Below are 20574 nucleotides of genomic sequence, written 5' to 3'. Positions count from 1 at the left end.
GGAGGGTGGGGGGAGCCAAGGCCTCGAGGGGCCTGTCATCAGTGTCTCACCGGAGGGAGCCCAGACAGATGTGTGTACTACAGGCACACAATTTCATGGGCGGAGCCCTAGGGGCACCGGACACCCTGAGGTATCAGAAGGGCCCCTGACACCCGAGAAGTGTCCCCTGCGGCATTTAAGCCAATACTTCTCAGCAGGGCGTCACTTGCCACAGAAAATACAGACACCCCCAGAGGTGCGCAAGACAAATAGGGGCAGTACAGACTCACACGGGTTTCACTCCGGGGCTGGGGACGGGGCTTGGCTCTCAACCAGGCAGAAACCATCAGCACTATGATCAGTGCTAGACTTGCACTGCCAGCAGAGAGGGCACAATGCCCCCAAGCGGTGGGAGGACCTCACCGCAGTCCACCAGGGGATAAAGTCACATAAGGCACGCAAGCGTGTGCCGCGACTACAGGGAATCTGTGAAAAACAGAAAAATGAAAAACCAGCACCTTAACGGCCCACAAACCATGCCGTAACTTCCCCTCGAGAGAGAGATGAAGAAAAAATGACTTCACTTGCTGCTGAGCAGCGAAGAAAGAGGTAGAGGAAACACAGTAGAGGGGACCAAGTGAAGGCTGGACTGTGAACAAAGTGGAAGGACTCCTGATGGAACTTTTCTCTTTCCTACTCCCTGCCGGCTGTTCATGGGATTAGTAGTTTGTTACATGTTTAAAATGGCTGCTGAAAACTAAAAGGAAGGAAGAATGGCATAATCGGAGCCTCCGGGCCCGACATAGAATTCCTTACTCTGGTGATCAGCAGTGAAGAGTTGTGCTTTTTTTTGCGCAGTGCCATACAGTAATTTTGTGTTACACTACCAACCCATATAAATAATTTTAGACCATTTTGAGTATTTTAAATTCTCCTACTCCCTCAATTGGTAATTTTTCTAAATTAAATTTGACCTCCCCTTTATGAACTAAGGGTTATTTTGCGGTTGCACCTGTGACACCTTGCCAGAATGGAAATGGATTCCAACTGCCTAGCAGAGTACAATGAGTTGGACGCAGCCGCTAATGATGAACTCACCAAGGCTGATGAAAGCTTGAGGCAACGGACTTTAACAAAAAACATCTCACAACTGTGCTACAGTCCTATTAAGTGGATGGTTCGTGCACACTTCTTAGCACCTGTTGCCTTTTGGTGCCCCGATCACTGATTATATATGTTTTATGTTACTCTGTTCGCAGCCCTGAAAAAGTTCTCTTGGCAATATGCCGAATTGAACGAAACGAGTTGGCTGCTTCTTTGAGAAAAACCTTGTGTAAACTTGAAAATAAAGGATTGAAAAAAATGTAAAAGGACTGAATAAGCTCATTTTTTTAAAGTGCTTTACATGTACAATACCTCAGCAAGGCTGAGCTGGGAAAGCTCTGCAAGTAGAGGGGGTCAGCTGTGAAAAAAGGTTCCACTAAGCAGGACCTTAGGAATGCTCTAAGATTTTGAGAGCAATGGGCGAAGACATCCCCAGAGGACCAAGAGGGCGAGAAGGATAATAAGGAGGAGGGAAATGACTTTGCAGTGGCTCCAGAGGATAGAGGAGGGCACACAGACATGGAGTCCCCTGCTGGATCCAATGCAGGAAGCAGTGTATGCTCTCACACTTTGTCTCCTGAAGAGGTGAAGGAAAGACAGGCTGAGGTGGACCTGAAGATGCAGCCAGCCAGACCTACTTCAGAGGAGAGAAGAACAGAGGCTGAAAAAGCCTTAACGGAGGAGAGGAAGGCTGAGGCAAAGAGAGCCTTGGAAGAGCGAAAAATGTTGTTGAACAGAGTCTGAAGGAGCTGAATTTGAAGGCCAGACAGCTGTCAGAGTGCAGCAAAAATGGTGGCCACGATTCTGCAGTGTCCAAAGGAGATCAAGGAATCAACATACCTAAAGACTTGTTGCCCTGCTTTTGAAGTGGTATATGATATTGATAGGTGCAGGGATGTGGAATTCCTACAGCCTGACGCCCAGGGCATACTGTTTGGGTTCAAAGGCATACGGTTTCATGTGTATTTTGTCCTTGGGACAAGTAGGCCAAACTCCCTGCAGTACCAAAATTCTTTGGCTGACAGTTTGCAGTACCACATTATGGATCAGGGAAGCGCACTGTCTGCAGTTAAGGTAATATTTTTGTCCCTATGTTATTGTTGTTCAAAATTGTATCTATGGTTTATTAATTGAAAGCCTTTATTATTAGGGTGAAAGCGCTAAGTAAATGTTGTAAGCTCTGACTGCACTACTGGCAGAGGTTCCAGTATAAAAATCTGTACACACGTTTTCAAAGTCTAGCAATATGAGGCTATGTATAATGATCCCAGAATACTGTCTGATAGGATGCAAATATTTGCAGAAGCTTGAAAGCAAGATTGATGATTCTTTGCTTTCAAAATAAAATGTACATAAAAAAATGAAAGCAGTTTTAGTAAGATTATGGGAAACAAAAATAAACAAGCATTGGCAAAGCCAGTAGGTCTGAAAGTGGTGGTCAGCTTTTTAGTTTTGTCAATCTGTGACTTGTTTTGGCATGTTTTTTGTAAAACCATATTGGTGTGGGAGCTGCTGGGCCCTCGCCATTATAACAAACATTGGAAAAAGCAAAAATTATTTTGGGTCTCAAAAACCACACAATGCCACAGTAGTTACTGGCACTGAACAAAACTACTTTGTATCCCAATATGCTCCTTGTGAAACAGCAGATTGCTGTTACTCACAGTGAAGCTAACCGATACAGGGACAGAGAGAGAGAGACAGAATTTTAATAAACACAAACGGTCATGGTCAACGCCAGAACAAATTTGGGGCCCAATTATTAAAGAAAGTCTCAAAAGTGCACTCATGATGTATGTCCTTGCATTATGTGCAGTCATACGACTTTCGTGAATTCCCAAGAATTTGCAGAAGTAGGACAATAAATTGTACTCCTTGAAAATATTTGTGAACTGCATTTTAGCATGAGCAAATATGCAGGAGTCGATTTGCTCATCCGAAAATCTGAGTGTTTGCAAGTTCACTTTCACTCCAAGCACTTTTTTCCCCAACTCTGGAAGAAGGTTTACATCTGCCATTGCCAGAAGTACATTTCCAACATTTCTCAGTCTGGGAAAAGATTAGAGCAGAGTTGTTAAAACCCCTTAAAACATGCAAGTTGCCAGTAATTGCGATATTATATTTGCCGTGTCTTGTGATACCTGTGACAAATGTTTATCATGATGTGTAAATACAAACATGATGATTATCTGAAGCTTGTTTAATAAAAAGAAATAAAAACACATGCAAATTAATAGGTTTGCACAGACTCAAAAGGGCATTCTAACCCTCGAACTATTGCTTACCACTACTTTCAGCCCCAGTATCCAGATCTGCAGAAACGTGGCAACATAAAGGGATTACAAGTATTCAAACACTACTATGGGATGAGCCCTGACATAATCAGAGAGGCTATATCAGAGCTGTTATATAATGAGATTGCTGCCGTAATTTGTCACCTTACTACATGGCACCAAAGGGACAAGCAGATTTATGAAGCAACCTGCACCATGGACAAGTAGATATTTTATTAAGTTCCACATCCCTGTAGGTGGTTTGCAGCTTCTGAGGTAGCCCTTAGAATACATGGTTTCGCATTGCAGTTTTGGAGGACTAACCTGTTAAGGCTCATGCCAGTTGTAGGAAGGGATACCATGTTGACTTTAGAGGTGACCAACAGATGTCATACTCCCCCATGAAAGCAGCTTTTATCACCAGAGAGATACAGGTTAAGGTTTTGGGACAGTCACAGATGGACAGGCCTATCTCCAGGAAGCCACTGAGTGGTTGGGTGAAGGGCATCCAAGTGAGCGGTTAGGAACGGCTGTATAATCTCATTTTGACTCATCCGTAACTGTTAAAGAGAGTTGCAACAACACCTTGTTGACTGCAAGCTTACTGACCCCCCAGGGAGCTAGCTAAGGAGACAGACCTCTAGGTTAGTACCAGAGTGTCTGGCAAGGTACCTGGGAGGGATCCTGAGGAGGGTGGGTGTGAGGGTTTCGGACCCTCGGATCAAGCATCCGACCAACCCAATATGGCCGCCACGGAAGACGCGACCGGAAGTGCAGTCAGCGGTCGAGTGGCTGGGGAAGACGCAGGTGAGGCAACGAGTAAAAAAGGCAGAGAAGAGCGAACTCTGCAATCGACTGGACAAGGAGAGTAAGACGCTGACCGTGGCAAGTGTAAGGAGCGTCCAGGTGTGCAGCGCTAGTCTGTACTGGAGGAAGGAGAACTACACGTCGTCGGGGAACCAACGCGGGACAACCAGGACGTCGGACCGGAGCCAGGAAAAGAGTACCGCTCTAGGAGCAACACGCTTGGGACTACTAATCTCCCCAACCAAGAGGAGTCTGTGTCTCCCACAACCACGGCCCAGGAGGGTCGTGGTAGCAGGCAAATGCAGTCTGCATGCCCGGGGATATTACGGGGGTTGTGGGAGCGGGTCAGAGGCCACCATAACTCACCAAATGTTTCCCCCACCTAGGCACAGCACGTTAGGTACTTGGAGAAGGCACACCACCCCTCCCTCATTTCGCTGTGTGTTATTAAGGGTAAAGAGCCTGAACCTTGTTTCTTGTTTTGTTGTTTTGGGTACATCCAACCACCAACTGAGAGGAGGACAGCGGAAGGAGAGGCCCCCTGGAAGTTTGCATTGGGAAGAGCCCTGGTTTATGTCAAGTGTTTTGTTTTTTTGGGACTCAAAGAGACTGACTAAAAGAGCCTTTCTGAGACAATCACTTCACCAAGAATAAAGAGAGCCTGAATGCAACCCTTAAGCTTTGGACTATAATTTAGACCAGGGAGCAATAGCATAAAGGGAGTGGGGGGTGAGGGGGGTGGGGGGGGGGGGTGTTAGGAGAGCCCCAACCACAGTGGTGTCAGAAGTGGGATTCTAGTCAGGAAAAGACAGGACCCCACCATGGAAGCCATTATAACTCAGCTAGCCGAAGGCCAGCGTCATCTACAGTTAGTCTTTGAAGAACAGACTAAACAAGCACAAAAGGAGAGCTGCCCTGAAAGATCAAGCTGCTCTTATGGCTTCGAATCAACAAGTACAAGATACTGCTGTACTACGCCTTACGGATGCCATTTCGAGTGCTCGTCTTCATCCCAATGTGCCTGGTTCAGTATTGCAGAAATTTCAGGCAGGGGATGACCCAGACTATTTTTTTTATTAACTTTGAGAGTCGCCTCCACAGCCACATGGCCTCAAGAAAGATAGGGACAGTACATTGCGCCTTTATTATCAGGCGAATTACAGGCCGCCTCCCAGGCTGCCAACCCAGCAGGGATTACCGCTTACACAGACATAAAGAAGGCTATACTAGAGAGGTTAGGTTGTGATCAGGAGTACTATTGGTCCAAATTTAGAAAAGAGAAATGGACAACAGGGGACAATCCCAGGGCTTTATACTAAAGAATCAGGGACCTAGGTAACCGCTGGCTACAGCCTACGGTATCCTCTGTGGAGGAGCTCACGGAAAAGGTATATCTAGAACAATACTTAGAGGCCTTACCATTTAGCACGAGAGCTTGGATAAAACAGCACCCTAACCTAACGGTTACCCTCACAGTAGATTTGGCTGGTACATACCACCGCTCTCCTGCGTTTAAGGCCCCATCCCATAAACCCCAGACCGGACCCCCACGGACCCCAATGAGACCCAGTCTAGTTCCAGTAGAGGTGAAGGGACAAATTAACCCACGACCCCAACCCCGACCACCCGTACCCACTCCAGCCCTACCAGGACCTCAGTGTTTCCACTGTGCAGAGTGGGGACACATAGCTCGCAACTGTCCCTCCCGTCTTTCCCCACAGGAACCGATGGAAGTAGGGTATACTCGAGGGAGGGTATTAGTGACAGGGAATCCGCCAGAAAGGTATAAAAAACAAATATATGTGAATGGGAGACCCGTGGTAGCTTTCCTAGATACAGGATGTCATCACTCAGTAGTTGATCACTCATTGATAAGGGAGTCACAATTAGTGAAAGAAGAATGCATACAAGTAACATGTGTTCATGGTAATAAGAAACTATATCCCCTTGCTGAGGTCCTACTAGACATAGATGGGGAATCCCAGCTAAGAAAGGTGGGGGTGGTTCCAAACCTTCCGGAGACAATCCTATTGGGGACGGACCTTCCCAGGTTTCATGAGTATTTACAGACGTATACCACATCTTCCCTTACAGACTCTATGGTTGAATAGTGCCCCTTTCTTTGAAGAGATAGTAGCGCCACTTCCTAAAACGCCAAAAACACGTAGCGAAAAAAGATACGATAGAGCCAGATATGCTCAGGAAAAACTAGTCTTACCCACTAGTATCTTTACCTCCTCAGACCCATCACAATAGACAGGACTGAGCTTCCGCTCGCTCAAAAGGACGACGCCACACTTCAAAATGCTTGGAACCAGGTCCAGGAAGATCAACTGGATAAGGTAGGCCCCTTCTTTTGTTTAAAGAAGGATCTTTTATATCAGGTTTCTCATGAAGGGGATAAAAGAAAGGAACAGCTACTTGTCCCACGATCTTACAAGGAACAAGTATTGTCACTAGCTCATAGTCAAACAGAGGGTGGACACTATGGAAAGAACACACCCTAAGATGCTTGTTGCCTAGATTCTATTGGCCAGGGGTGTACCAAGAGGTAGCCAGATATTGCGCCACCTGTCCTCGCTGTCAGCTGATCAACACACCAGCTGTCCCTAAGGCACCCCTATACCCCCCTCCCCATCATTGATGTACCCTTTAAAAGGGTAGGGATGGATCTGGTAGGTCCTCTCATTCCCTCTGCTAGAGGCCACCAATATATTCTCGTCTTGGTGGATTATGCGACCAGATATCCCAAAGCCATACCCTTATCCTCCGCTATTACCTCGGCGGTAGCTCACGCAATGGTCACCTCTCTTTCCAGGGTAGGGTTTCCTCAAGAATTGTTAACTGATCAGGGCACCCCCTTCATGTCCCGCTTAATGAAACAAGTTTGTAACATCCTCCAAGTAAAACAAATACGCACATCGGTCTACCATCCCCAAACTGATGGGCTGGTAGAAAGATACAACGGCATGATCAAGACCATACTATGAAAAAGCATAGATAAGGCAGGGAGAGATTGGGATAGGAAGCTACCCCTTGTCTTGTTCGCTATCAGGACACATGAACAAAAATCAACAGGTTTCTCCCCCTTTGAGCTCCTATTTGGGAGACAGCCCAGAACACTTCTGGACATGGCGGTGGAAAAATGGACAGAGGAGGAAGAGGAGGGCCAACCCCTATTGCAGTATTCAGCGAACCTTAAGGAAACCTGGTCTTCCTTATGGGAAGAGGTGCATGTAAACATGGAGAGAGCTCAAGATAGTCAAAAGCGCCTCTATGACCGTCAGTCTAGCCTTAGAGAATTCAAAGTAGGGGACAAAGTGATTATACTATTACCCAGTACTGATAAAAAAAACTCCTAGCTACCTGACAAGGTCCATACAAAAGTTTAGACAAAGTAACACCCGTAACTTACAGAGTAGACGTACTCCAGAAAAAGAACGAGGGACAGATATATCACATAAACCTGTTAAAGGCATGGGAAGAACCCCTGCCAAGTACCTCACAGGTAGAAATTCCCATCCACCACATCATGGTAGACAAACCTGTAGAAGTATCCTTTATTCCCAAGGGTGATAAAGAAGGGTGCCAAGTTCAATTAGGACCCCGAGTGACAACCGAGCAAAGACAACAAATGCTCTCTCTGTGTGAAAAATATGCCGATGTAGTGTCTGGCAATCCTGGAAGAACCACATTAGTCGAGAACGACATTCTCACAAAGACCGAACAGCCAGTGAAGCTTAAACCTTATCGCATTCCTGAAGCAAGGAGGGAAGCAGTGAACCAAGAGATACAGGCCATGTTAAAAGCCGACATAATTGAACCCTCTAACAGTGCTTGGTCATCTCCAGTGGTTCTCGTCCCAAAACCTGATGGAAGCATTAGATTTTGTATTGACTTTCGTCAGGTAAACACAGTATTGAAATTTGATGCCTATCCAATGCCTAGGGTGGACGAATTAATTGGAGCGTTTAGGGGAAGCCAGAGTAATGACCACTATAGATCTAACTAAAGGCTATTGGCAGATCCCATTAACCACCTCTGCTAGGGAAAAGACAGCCTTTTCTACACCAACATGTCTATACCAGTTCAAAGTCCTGCCCTTTGGACTCCATGGGGCTCCTGCTACTTTTCAGTGGTTAATGGACACAATACTAACACCTCACCATAAATTTGCTGTCGGCTATTTGGACGACATTGTTGTACATAGCCCAGATTGGGAGACACACCTTGTACACCTAGAAGCGGTACTCCAGTCCTTAAGACAAGCAGGACTCACCCATAACCCCAAGAAGACCACCTTTGGAACAGACTGCATAGACTATTTAGGATACACCATCAGTGAAGGGTGCATAAAGCCGCAGGTGACAAAAATAGAAGCCATCACTAAAATCCCCCGGCCCATCTGTAAGAAAGATGTAAGGTCCTTCCTTGGGTTAGTGGGCTATTATAGAAGGTTCATACCACACTTTCGTAACTCGCTAGTTCCCTTTCTGACTTGCTTAAAAAAATAAAATACAGGAAAACACCTTCCCTGGTTAGCTCCCCAAGAAGACAGTTTCCAAAGGTTGAAAGCAATTCTTTGTACATCCACGGTGCTTACCTGCCCTGATTTCAGAAGAACATTTGTACTGCAAACAGATGCGTCCGGGAGAGGCCTTGGTGCTGTATTATCCCAACCAGACGACTCAGGAGACTTACGTTCTGTATCTTAGTAGAAAGCTGTTCCCCTGGGAAACCAAATATGCAATTATTGAAAAAGAGTGCTTAGCACTGAAATGGGCCATGGAAGCTCTCCAGTATTATCTTTTAGGACGTTCCTTTTTAGTGTTAACTGACCATGCTCCCCTGACTTGGCTTTTATCTACATAAAGACTAACCCGAAAGTTTTACGATGGTTCCTTGCATTGCAGCCTTTCACCTTTGAAGCCATATATATTCCAGGAAAGCTACAGACCAATGTGGACTATTTATCCAGGTTTCCCGTTCTTGAATGACCCGACCGTCCATTCCTAAGGGGGAGGCAATGTGAGGGTTTCGGACCCTCGGATCAAGCACCCGACCAACCCAATATGGCCCCCATGGAAGACGCGACTGGAAGTGTGGTCAGCGGCGAGTGGCTGGGGAAGACGCAGGTGAGGCAACGAGTAAAAAAGGCGGAGAAGAGCAACCTCGGCATTCGACTGGAGCAGGAGAGGAAGACGTGGACCGTGGCGAGTGTAAGGAGCCTCCAGGTGTGCAGCGCGAGTCTGTACTGGAGGAAGGGGAACTGCACGTCGTCTGGGAACCAACGCGGGACAGCCAGGACGTCGGACTGGAGCCAGGAAAAGAGCACCGCTCTAGGAGCAACGAGCCTGGGACTACGAATCTCCCCAACCAAGAGGAGTCAGTCTCCCACAACCACGGCCCAGGAGGGTCGTGGTAGCAGGCAAGTGCAGTCTGCATGCCCGGGGATATTACGGGGGTTGTGGGAGCAGGTCAGAGGCCACCATAACTCACCAAATGTTTCCCCCACCTAGGCACAGCACGTTAGGTACTTGGTGAAGGCATACCACCCCGGCCTCATTTCTCTGTGTATTATTAAGGGCAAAGAGCCTGAACCTTGTTTCTTGTTTTGGGTACATCCAACCACCAACTGAGAGGAGGACAGCGGAAGGAGAGGCCCCCTGGTAGTTCGCATTGGGAAGAGCCCTGGTTTATGTCAAGTGTTTTGGGTTTTTTTGGACTCAAAGAGACTGACTAAAAGAGCCTGTCGGAGACAATCACTTCACCAAGAATAAAGAGAGCCTGAATGTAACACTTAAGCTTTGGACTATAATTTAGCCCAGGGAGCAATAGCATAAGGGGGGGTGGGGGGGGGGGGGGGGGGTTAGGAGAGCCCCGACCACAGTGAGTTAGCCTCACCCCAGTGCCGAGGGGGAGGCGGTGAAGGGGGGGCAAGGTGACCCAGGCAGGGAGTTAGAGTGCCTACCATCCCCCATACTGAGAAACCTCAGAGGTCAGAGAACCCATAGAGAACTCCTTGCCAGCCCCAAGGATGTAAGAGAAGCCTCCCTAAAATCCCCGCATGTAGATTCCACTTGGCAGTGGATGGTCTGAGGCCTAGCTCTCGACACGGACCGCTGTTAATGGTCTCTGTGGTTGCTGTCCTTATGGACAGAGTTTTACTTGGGTTGGGTACAGAAGCCTGATCCAAGGGGTGGGATGGTCCACATCCCTTTGTTGGCCATGGTGGTGCTGTCTGCTTACTGGGATGCATCTGTGAGCAAGTTAAGGTTAGGAGCTGCACAGATGGGGGTCTACTGGTGAGGAGAAGGGTTCCCCATGGGTCAGTCGAGTGGCTCAGAAGAGCGTTGACAGAGGGGTCCAACTGAGCTCAGGGAGGCACAAAACTGACAGAGGCATAGAACTGACAAGTGCCCCGACATGAGAGGGCCTTCGTCCATGTTCGATCCGCTAAGCAGGCAAGCCCATCAAGGTATTGACAAGTCTACCCTAGCTTTTGACATGAGTGAGCTCATGTTGGTCTTGGCCCTAATCTTTTTACCCTCATCTTCCAGTTTTTTAACCTGTTTTTTAATATGTTTGGTGACTCTGTACACGTTACCACTGCTAATCAGTGCTAAGGTGCTTATTCTCTCTTCCTAAAACATGGTAGAACTGAATTACACCCAATTGTCATGTCCAATTTACTTGTGAGGCTCTAGTAAAGTGGTGCTACATGTGCCTATGACCTGTAAAATAAATGCCATTAGTGCCAATGCAGACAATGTGTCAATTTTTTTGTCATAGTTCTTTTTATTGCATTTTTCCCAACAACATTTGCAGGGTACATAAAAAAAATGAGGACCATTGTTTCATCGTACAATGCTATTACCAAAAACAGTCTCAGAATCAGTGGCAATAGTCCCATTTGCTTGTTAAACTCTAATTTATCCCTTGACAAACCCCACCCCTTCCCCCCTCTCCCTTTGTCCAACAAATAATGAACCAAAGAATAAGCATAAAATAAAACTAGGTACTCAATCTGTGGATCAGGGGCTTAGTAGTGTTATCAACGTTTGTGTAGATGGGGTGTAGGGGTGCACTGTGTCCAGAGGGGCCCTTGGGGTGTTCCAGGACTATCATGAGTGGCGATTCAAAATTGGAAGAGGTGTAGTCCTCATGTTCTTGATGGGCAGGTTATTAGTGGTAAACCCTTCAAGAGATAACTAAGTTAAGAACCCCCACGCATATTGAAAGTTATTAAAATCGTCTTTGAAAATTTCATTCATCCATTCTACAGTGATTGCTTGCCAAAGACAAGCGTGCCACGTGAGTGCATTTGAAACTATCATTTACACTTAGCAAAATAATTTTTTTTGTCAGGCCCAAACCATCCTTTTTAATACATAAAGGTTACCCCTAGGTTAGGCCCTGAACAGACCACAGGGCAGGGTACAAAATATTTAAAAAGTTGGTAGTATCATGCCTTGGACATTTAGTGCCTGCAGACCGATTCTGGGTAACATGACTGGGCGTAGTTGCGAGTGGAGCTTTGTGTATTCCACCTGGATAGTCACACACAATAGAGAGCTTAGGTTGCCCACCAATGACAGGATAGAAGAGCAGGGTTAGGCACAGCCCAACTTGTACTTGAATAGGCCGTCACCTGTCTCCACATATGGCTGTAAACACCCTGTAGTTAGTCTGGAGCCAGGACTGGGGAGTCAGGAAACTTGTGCACTTCAAAGGGAAACCTCTAGATCCGTCTCAAACTTCAAAGGTGTAAATATTGGGCCTCAAACATCAACTCTTCCATATACTTCTGGACCTGTGGAGACTCTGCCAGGAAGGACTGCTGCTAAAAGGACTGCCACTCTGCTGGAGTGCTTCTCTCCTGGGCAGCTGCCTTGCTGGACTGCTATCCTCCTCCCTGATTTGAGAGAGATTAATCCTACATCTGAACTCAGAATGACTCCAAGGTCTAGTCTGCTGACCTCAGTGGAGCTGAATTGATATTTTGGGCTCTTTGAGATCACAAACTGGCCCGCTGATGCCAAAACCTTGGTGTTTGTACTGCCCGCCAACATGAAGTTCCCAACCTGACCCTTCATGTTACAGCATAGACCCCTCGTGGGGCGTGCCACCAGAAAGCTTCAGCTCAACCACTCCCAACAACAGGAGTTTCTCACTACAGTGAAGATAGTCTATGAAGATAGCTGTGAGGGGCGCTTTGCACTTTTTGGTGCTATTTTCACTTGAATCGTGAAAATTGCATATATCTCCGGTTCTACTGAATGGATTTTTTGTTGTTTTGGTGTTAAATTGCTTATTAAATGAATGGTGCTCTATTTTCCTAAATTTGTGACAGATTTTTCACGTATTGTGTTTTTATTTTACTACTGTATGAAGGGCCTCCAAGTTGAGCCTGGCTGCTCTGTTCCAAGCTATCAGAGTGTTGAGCACAGATTTATTTGGGGTTTGCTTGCACTTCACCATGCCCAGGTTTGTGGATGCGGCTTGATTTGGGGCTCACCTCCCTCAACCAGTAATCCAATTTCTAACAACTATGTTTGTAACAATCACACCTAAAACTGGAAAGACCTCATTTGAAAGTACATACTTAGAACATTAATTTATTTACAGTTTTATATAGTGTGGCTCAGGCCTCCTGGAGTGAAGAGTATTGTACTATATGCTGGATGTAAATTAAACATTAAAGCGAAAACCAATAACTTTAATTGAACAGAAGAAAGAGGATCATAGCTGACACAATCAGGGCTCTAGAAAACCTGGAAACCAGCCGTGCCATCACACAGGATGGGATTGAATGAACAACGGAATAAATGTGATTTTAAGTTTCTGGGAAACACAGTGGTTAGAGGAACAAAGGATATAATTTGATGACCGGGTTCAGTCTATAATACTTGGCACAGTAGACAAGATGCAGAGCTTTACTGTATAAAGTTCAATTAGGCTAAGGTTTTTGTATCATAAGACTCTTTGCAAGGGTTCGAGTTCATCTTTAACTATGTTCAGATTAGCAACTTTCCTATCAGAAAATAGTAGGTAGTTTCAGAGATTCAGGGCAGACAGAGAAAGTCTGCTTCCAGGTCATTAATTTGTGAGTTTTTGAGCCTTCCATGCAAAGGCCTCTTATTTCTGGGATTATATTCTCCTCCGGGATAATGAGCAAACAAGCTACTTATTTAGGTGTGATTAATTACAGGTTATCCACTGAAGAGCGTTTAACACTGGCATGATATGGTGCAGAAACATGCCAGCATTAAAGACCACTTGAGTGGCACAATTCTTTCAAAATATGGGCACACCACTTAGTAGCTCTTGTCTGATCCCATTGAGAACCATGACCAACACCACTAGTTTTAGGTTGTCCATGGGGTAAAACGGTTAAATATTTTGTATGGGTTTCAGTTCACAATGAGACCATTTACCAATCTTTTTTATATGTTGATTAAAATGTAACCTAGTGTCAAAAATGAAGCTCAATGATTTAGCTTTTTTTACCAAAGTCGTTGGGAATCCTGGGAGTGAGGAACGTATGCCAGACTGGAGTCTAAGAGCGGTCTCTAAAGGATTAAAATGCAAGAGTTAAATCTTGTTTGAGTTGAGGATGAGTGTGTCGAACCAGCCAGTCTTTTTTTTTATAAAGAAATCTACAATAAAAGAAGCCCCTTCATGAGATGTAATTCAGCCAGCGTAGGGTGTCATCACCATATTGGTGGTAATCAATAGCAAAACTGAAAAGGAGGTTGCTCATTGATTTCTTATACTAGACAGCATTGGGAGCCGGAATGGGCCAATTTGGTAAGCTGTACGAAGTGAGATAGGGGGTCGAGAGGTGTTTATCCCATAGAGTTCCATAAATCTGCTGGAGGGCTAAGACAAACCATTTCAAAACCAAGTCCTCAACACACAGTCATTTTTGAAGAGTGACAAGGTGAATGTCATGGTCAAAGGTGCACCTTGTGTTACGTTATAATTTATTTGTAGAATGGTCGTAGAGACATTTCATGATGCTTTAGGAGGACACTAGCTTAAAATACAAGAGTGACCAGGAAAAAAGACCAGAAGATACCTATTTATTAAAAAGGAAGGTTGTCAGCTAAACAGAGAAGAATGGTCTCTGCAGGCAAAATCAAAGGGTGGGAGTTCAATGCTTTGGCCACTGCTGTAACTAAAGCATGTGCTCTGTAAGTGACCAAGCTAGTCCTAATGGTGGCAAGCAAAACGTTGTTTGACAATCTATGACAAGGATGTTTGATAGAAAGAAAATGTACTGACCAGAAGGCAAGATGATCTGAGGTGTAAGGCCTTTATAGACTGTTTTAAGGGCCTTAAGTGCGATCCTAATTTGAATAGGTCTTCAGTGTAGAGATTGCAAAATTGGTGACATACACTTTCTTCTTACGGTTTTTGTAAGCACCTCTGCTGCAGCATTTTAAATAAGTTGCAGTTGACGTAATATTTTGTCCTGGGATTCAAGATGGATTGAATTAGCATAGTCAAGATGTGATTGAATGTTAGCATTCACTGCTGGGGTATGGAAAGAGGGAACAATAAAGGGGAGAATCTTTTTAATCTAGAGGAAGTTGTTGGCCATCCATGGCCGACTATAATGAGGGCCTCCATTAGTGGTTTAGTTCTTTTGAGTAAAAAGACTCTTGCACACTAGAATGCTTAAAGATAAGAGAAGAGAACATTATTCACGTGTAGTCCTGATTCTGCATGGTAGGAATCTTTATTGAAGTCCTAAACACTAAATACTTCTGTGATGCCTGCATGGACCCGGGAGCACTTTTTTAAATATACAGTCCATTTAAAAATTCTATACAGTGTTAATTTTCATTTCTATTCTTGACAATACAACACCCTGTGATATCCTATCAGAGGCTCAATTTCCTTTTCTGAGAGGAGTATTATGACACTGAATACCAATTTCAAACCTGCTTTGCAGCACTATTGCTCAGAAAGAGGGAACTGTATGAATATGGGAAAATGCAGTCCGATAGGTTTCTAAAGCAAACAGAAGAAAATGTTTATACTGCAAACAGAAGAAACAAGGCTCTGCCTTTTTAAGAATCCATGAAGCTCCTTAACCACAGTGCACCCTCCTGGCAGTTTGCCTCAGAGAGTCAGTTCTTTTATAGGGTGTACTAGTAATGATTTCAGAAGAAACTATGGAATGAAGATTCCAGAATCTCAGAACCAGGACTACAAGTAAGTAACCTTTTCTTCTGCATGTACCTGTACTACACTTTAGCTTAGTGAGCAGTGTGCAGAGTCCTAAAGCGAGCAAGTCAGCAAAACAGGAGGGGGGGAAACCAATCCGTGAATGCCAGGTCTGTGCACAGCCCTAAAGCCAAGTCAGCAAAACACTAGAGCATTTCATTTACGCACAGGTATTGCCATTTAAGCTAAGGATTTACAAGTAAATTATATATGCCAATAGGGTATAAGCCAATACTACCATATTTTAAGCTGAGAGCTCGAGCACTTTAGCACCGGTTAGCAGTGTGCAAAGTCCTAAACCGAGCAAGTCAGCAAAACAGGAGGGTTGAAGGTAAAAGGCTAGGGGAAAAACCAAGCCATGGATGACAGGTCTAGAACCGTGGACACCCATGGGAGTGTGCCGTGCATGGATCCCACTGAACCTTTCGGAATCTTCAGGGAGCCACAAAATTCCTACCACTTAGCGTTCCCACTCTTGTGCCGATAAAGTTTCCCCGTTTATGTGGTTGGGACTAGTGCCAGCGAAAGGAACAGATCAGTCCAGGAAAATCCAAGCCTGGGAGGAGGTTTGCAGGGCACTGTGGATAAAGAAAGGTTGTGGGCTGCATGAAAAAAGGACACAGATTTGGCAAGAATACCTGAAGTGGAAAAAGTTTAAAAGATGAAAGAGCAAAGTACCCCAAATAGCTTTAAAAAAAAAAAAAAGGGCTCTGCATAAGGGGTGGAAAAGTCTCAGCAGTTAAAGGGTTATAAACGGCTACATCACAATGCAGTAATAGTATATTTCTGCTCCCAGAACCCAGCGTCCTCGGCTTGCCTTTCACCCTGTACAATGCTTCACTGCCTCTCTGCCTAGATTTGCTCCATATAGACATACACATTAAATACTAGTCAAATACATTTGCAACATTTGACAAATCTTTTTTGCTTCCTGTTTCCGGATTTTTGATATGTCAAGTCAATGTAAATTATGAGACATTTAATATGTAATTACCCAAATACATATTATGAACGTACATGAGTATTCTTTGCTCTTACATTTATATTGGCCTAATCCCGGGGTTTTTAAACAGGCCAAGCACTTTTTTGCATATATATGGGATTAGTTCCAGGCAACTCAACTAAGCCTCATTGATGACAGATGCTCGATAGAAATAACTGTTTTGTTGACGACACGATTACAAACAGTCCAAAGTGGATGGCACACTGACCGGATAAGCGGTGCAGGCGCAGGGGGATGAACAACTTTCCAACTACAAGAAGAAACGGGTCCTGAAGAAATTGGAGCACCTATGGATATGACATACTTCCCTTCGCCATTTACGACTTTTTCGATCAAACCCTGACTTTACACTAGCCCTCGAGATCCAGGCGTTGATCTGTGGCAGGAGAAAAGATTACTCCGAACAGGAGCCCTATTATACAGAAAGAGTTCAAATCATCCACACACCTGTAGAGCAAATTTCAAAATCTTGGAGGAGGAACATTTATTATTGTCAAGTGAGACATTGAGTAACTCATTCTATAATACAATCTGGAGCAGCAATATCTCTTCCCATGTCTTAAAGATGGCTAGTTATTGAAGACCGAAACAGATAGACAATCTGAGATATTTACAAGTTCCTAACTGCAGGAACCTGAGACGAGACATCTGCAGCCCTAAAACACTAGAAGATCCTGTTGTCGGGTGTTAGATGAGAATTGGGAAGGGTTAGGTCTTCGGGGGGTACCAAACAGCCAGAGAAACCAAAGAAAAGACACCCTCTAAAAGATATGCTATATTTATATTACATTGGAGAAGACATGTACCTCACTGCCCAGCAGCGATTGCACCTTACGAGAACCAGCCATATTATGGTTATGCGTGCATCTTAAACATGCAGTAAAACAAAGAAAAAGCAACAAATCAAATAGATCACTGCAAAGGCGAGCATGGACGTCTACTTGAGAACAACCTTTGCAGGTAACATTCTTCTCAACAGATATCCTGCACATGCAGCCAGCCTAGTGCGGGGGGACCGCACTAGGCTGGCTTACTTCATTCCTGCAGGGAAGATCGCAGAGGGTTCAGCTGTCAGACCTAGTATCTACAGCAGCGGCCATAACATGTGGAGTTCCGCAAGGTTCTGCTCTTTCACCGCTCCTTTTCAACATCTATTTGCAGCCACTGATTTCAGCTCTTAATCAGATGGATTGTCAAACATACAACTATGCTGACGATACACAGATTATCATCCAAATCGAGGATTCGTCAGGAGCCCAAGCCAGGCTGAATAACATCTTAAAGTTTACAATCAACTGGATGTCCACCAACTCCTTGAAGATTAATCCAGATAAAACCGAAGTGTTGCCCATCACCATCTCAGGCAACCCTTGGAACAACCGTTTCTGGCCCAAGGAGTTGGGTAGGACTCCAGTACCGGCAGCCGCGGTGAAAAGTCTGGGCATCCATATTGATGGTAATTTGTCTATGAAGAAGCAAGTGTCTTCTGTGGTGGGCACATGCGTCGGCCTCCTTAGGCAACTTCGAAAAATCTCCCAATTGCTGTCTTTTTCTACCTTAAGGAGCGTGGTGTCCGCAATGATCCTAGGACGGCTGGATTACGGTAATGCCCTCTATGTTGGGCTTCCCCAGCAACAACTCCCAAGACTGCAAATAGTCATGAACGATGCCGCTAGACTGATTTTTTTAAAAATCCAGGAGTACGCATGCTACGCCGCTCCTGCGCCAATTACATTGGCTTCCCATTAAGCAGAGGGTAATGTTTAAAGGTCTATGCATCTCGCATAAGGCAGTATATGGCAATGCGCCGAGTTACATCAAAGCCAGACTGTTGCGGTATATCCCTAGGAGGACATTGCGCTCGTCCGAGGATATCCTGTTGGTCAGCCCTCGTTTCCGCCTGTCCACTCTGGGTGGACGTGCCTTCTCGACCATTCTTCCGGCAGTCTGGAATAAATTGCCATATTGCCTTCGGAAGGAGTCTAATCTATTGCCATTTCGTCGGATGTTAAAAACGGTGCTGTTCCAAGATGCATGGGACTTGTTATAAACTCGTTGCCTGTTCCTGCAATGCCCAGTGTTTCCAAGTACAAGCGCTTAGAGACCTATAGGTGATAATGCGCTATATAAATTGAATAAATAAATAAATATGCCCTAGACTTAGACCGATAGATTGAGATGACACTCTGAAAAGACCCCTTGTGTGAACAGTGAGTGTTTCTGTGACAGATACTATTTAATACAAGTGCCACAGCATATAATGGCCTTGTAATAAGGCAGATAGGTTAATCTTTCTGCCAAACTATAAATAAGGCCCTCAATGGTGATAGCACCTAATTTTCAACATTCAACTAAATTAGAGGAGGTTCGATTCATGCATCAGAGAAAGTTGTCCTGAATGTGCTGCACCTTGTGCATGCAAAGATATACTGTCTTAAGTCTAAGTCTGATTTGGGCGAAGCAAGTTTAAATAGGATGGTAGATTTTAAAGATCAGCCTCGATGATATTTAATAAATTTTTCAGAAAATAATTTAGAGCCTTTGCCATGTTAGGTTATATGAGGAATATAGACTAATTTGAAATTAACCTTTTTAGCCCCAAATCCATTGAAGTTGCCAAAGACTGTCTGACACTTGATCAAGTTTTCTGGCCAACGCATTTTGAATGTTCTGAAGCCAGTGGATACTCTTTTTTTGGGAGGCCACAACAGAAGAAGTATCCATAAACTATGAAAGACCAAACATAGGCATTAATAACTGTGATTCAAAGGGAAAAAAGAAAGGAAGTGAAACCCCCCCAACAAGGACCTCAGAAGAAAAGAAGCAGAATTTAGTTACAACAGTGATTTGCATTTCCTAACACGTATCAGAATCTAGGAAAATACTAAGATTCCTAACTATTGGGACTTTGCCATTTGAGGTGGGGAGTGGAGGCAATTGGGTGCTGTCTCGTGAACTGATATTATTAACAATGGGAAGAATTTTCAGACTTTGACATTGTTGTTAAAACATTTGCAGTCATCCAAACCCCATCTTTGAGGACTTGGGACACATTAAAGGTTGACTCCCTGGAATGGGTCTTCAAAGATGAAAAATTAACTGTGTATCAAATGCACACGTCATGACACTGAATTTCTGTAGCACATTCAAAGGAGTACTTTGGACGGGCCACTAGAGTTCTGCAGTGAGATATGGCCGCCAAACTTGGCTGAGCCCACTAAGTGTAACTGTTTACTTATACCAGATGTATGCCGTACCATATGCAGAATATATTGCACTTCAAATCAGATGTACCAATGATCAACACTTCATGCACTTGTGGGACAGACTCCAAAGTCTGCAGGGGAGGGGATGTTGCGAGGGGGGTTGTTGATCATGCAAGGACTTAAGGAAGTTGAGAGACTAAAAGCTTCAAACAGCTGTGCGTATTGTCAATGGACTCTGCCGCTGACAAAGATCATGCGCAAAACAAACAAACAAAAATCCAATTACAATTTTAAAACCTGAATGCACTTCTATTTATTGCAACATTTCTATATTGGTGGGGGTGAGGGTAGTGCGATTCATTAGGTTGAAATACACAACAGAACTGTTTTCTGCCCATAAGGGTAAAGATTTGTCTTACCGCTGTGGTTGGAAGCTGGTTTGGTTCCCCATCACGGTATGTGTTGATGTAGGCATCAACCAAGTATGTGTAGTCCGACATCATTTCATCCATTAGAACGGATCTCAAAGGAAGCAAATACACAGCTTTTAATGCTAGCACCTTCAGCAAACTTGGTGGTGTTGGGCGTACAAACCAAATGTCCAGTTCATCCTGGAAAAAACAAAGACCAAAGTACCAAGTTAGCAACCTCAAATCCTGGCATGTTGTAGCAGGGCCATTTAATCAGTAACCCAATGCCTTCTTTAGACTGTTTGCGCAGCCCCAGAGAACACTTCTCTGTTTTCCTGAGTCTTTTAAAATGACTCCTTCCCAACATCCACTTCATATAATTCCTTGGAGACAGTTGGTAATTGGCAGCCTGTCTACTCACACACCACTCCCTGGAATGTTTCCAAATGGTTGCATACCCTTTTCCAGTGGCTATAAAATACTCTTTTCAAGCTTTTAAGTCTGGCTGTTTGTCTGTATCAAGTAATTTAAAACCAAGTTTAGACATTTTCTTCTCG

At 44.6% G+C, this 20574-nt stretch overlaps 1 protein-coding gene across 5 annotated transcripts in view; it reads right to left on the bottom strand.

The window, feature by feature from the left end:
• Positions 1–20574, bottom strand: part of EXD1 (exonuclease 3'-5' domain containing 1) — a 930113-nt gene that overhangs the window by 36091 nt on the left and 873448 nt on the right. For all 5 annotated transcript variants that reach the window (XM_078659594.1, XM_078659592.1, XM_078659596.1 and 2 more), the window contains one exon: positions 20027–20218. In XM_078659594.1, the coding sequence (XP_078515720.1) occupies positions 20027–20218 (192 nt within the window). The remainder of the gene's footprint in view (positions 1–20026; positions 20219–20574) is intronic.

The sequence above is a fragment of the Lissotriton helveticus genome, chromosome 9 (assembly GCF_964261635.1).
Source record: "Lissotriton helveticus chromosome 9, aLisHel1.1, whole genome shotgun sequence".
NCBI lineage: Eukaryota > Metazoa > Chordata > Amphibia > Caudata > Salamandridae > Lissotriton > Lissotriton helveticus.
The sequence above is the reverse complement of the archived record's forward strand: the minus strand, read 5'-3'. Positions and strand labels throughout refer to the sequence as shown.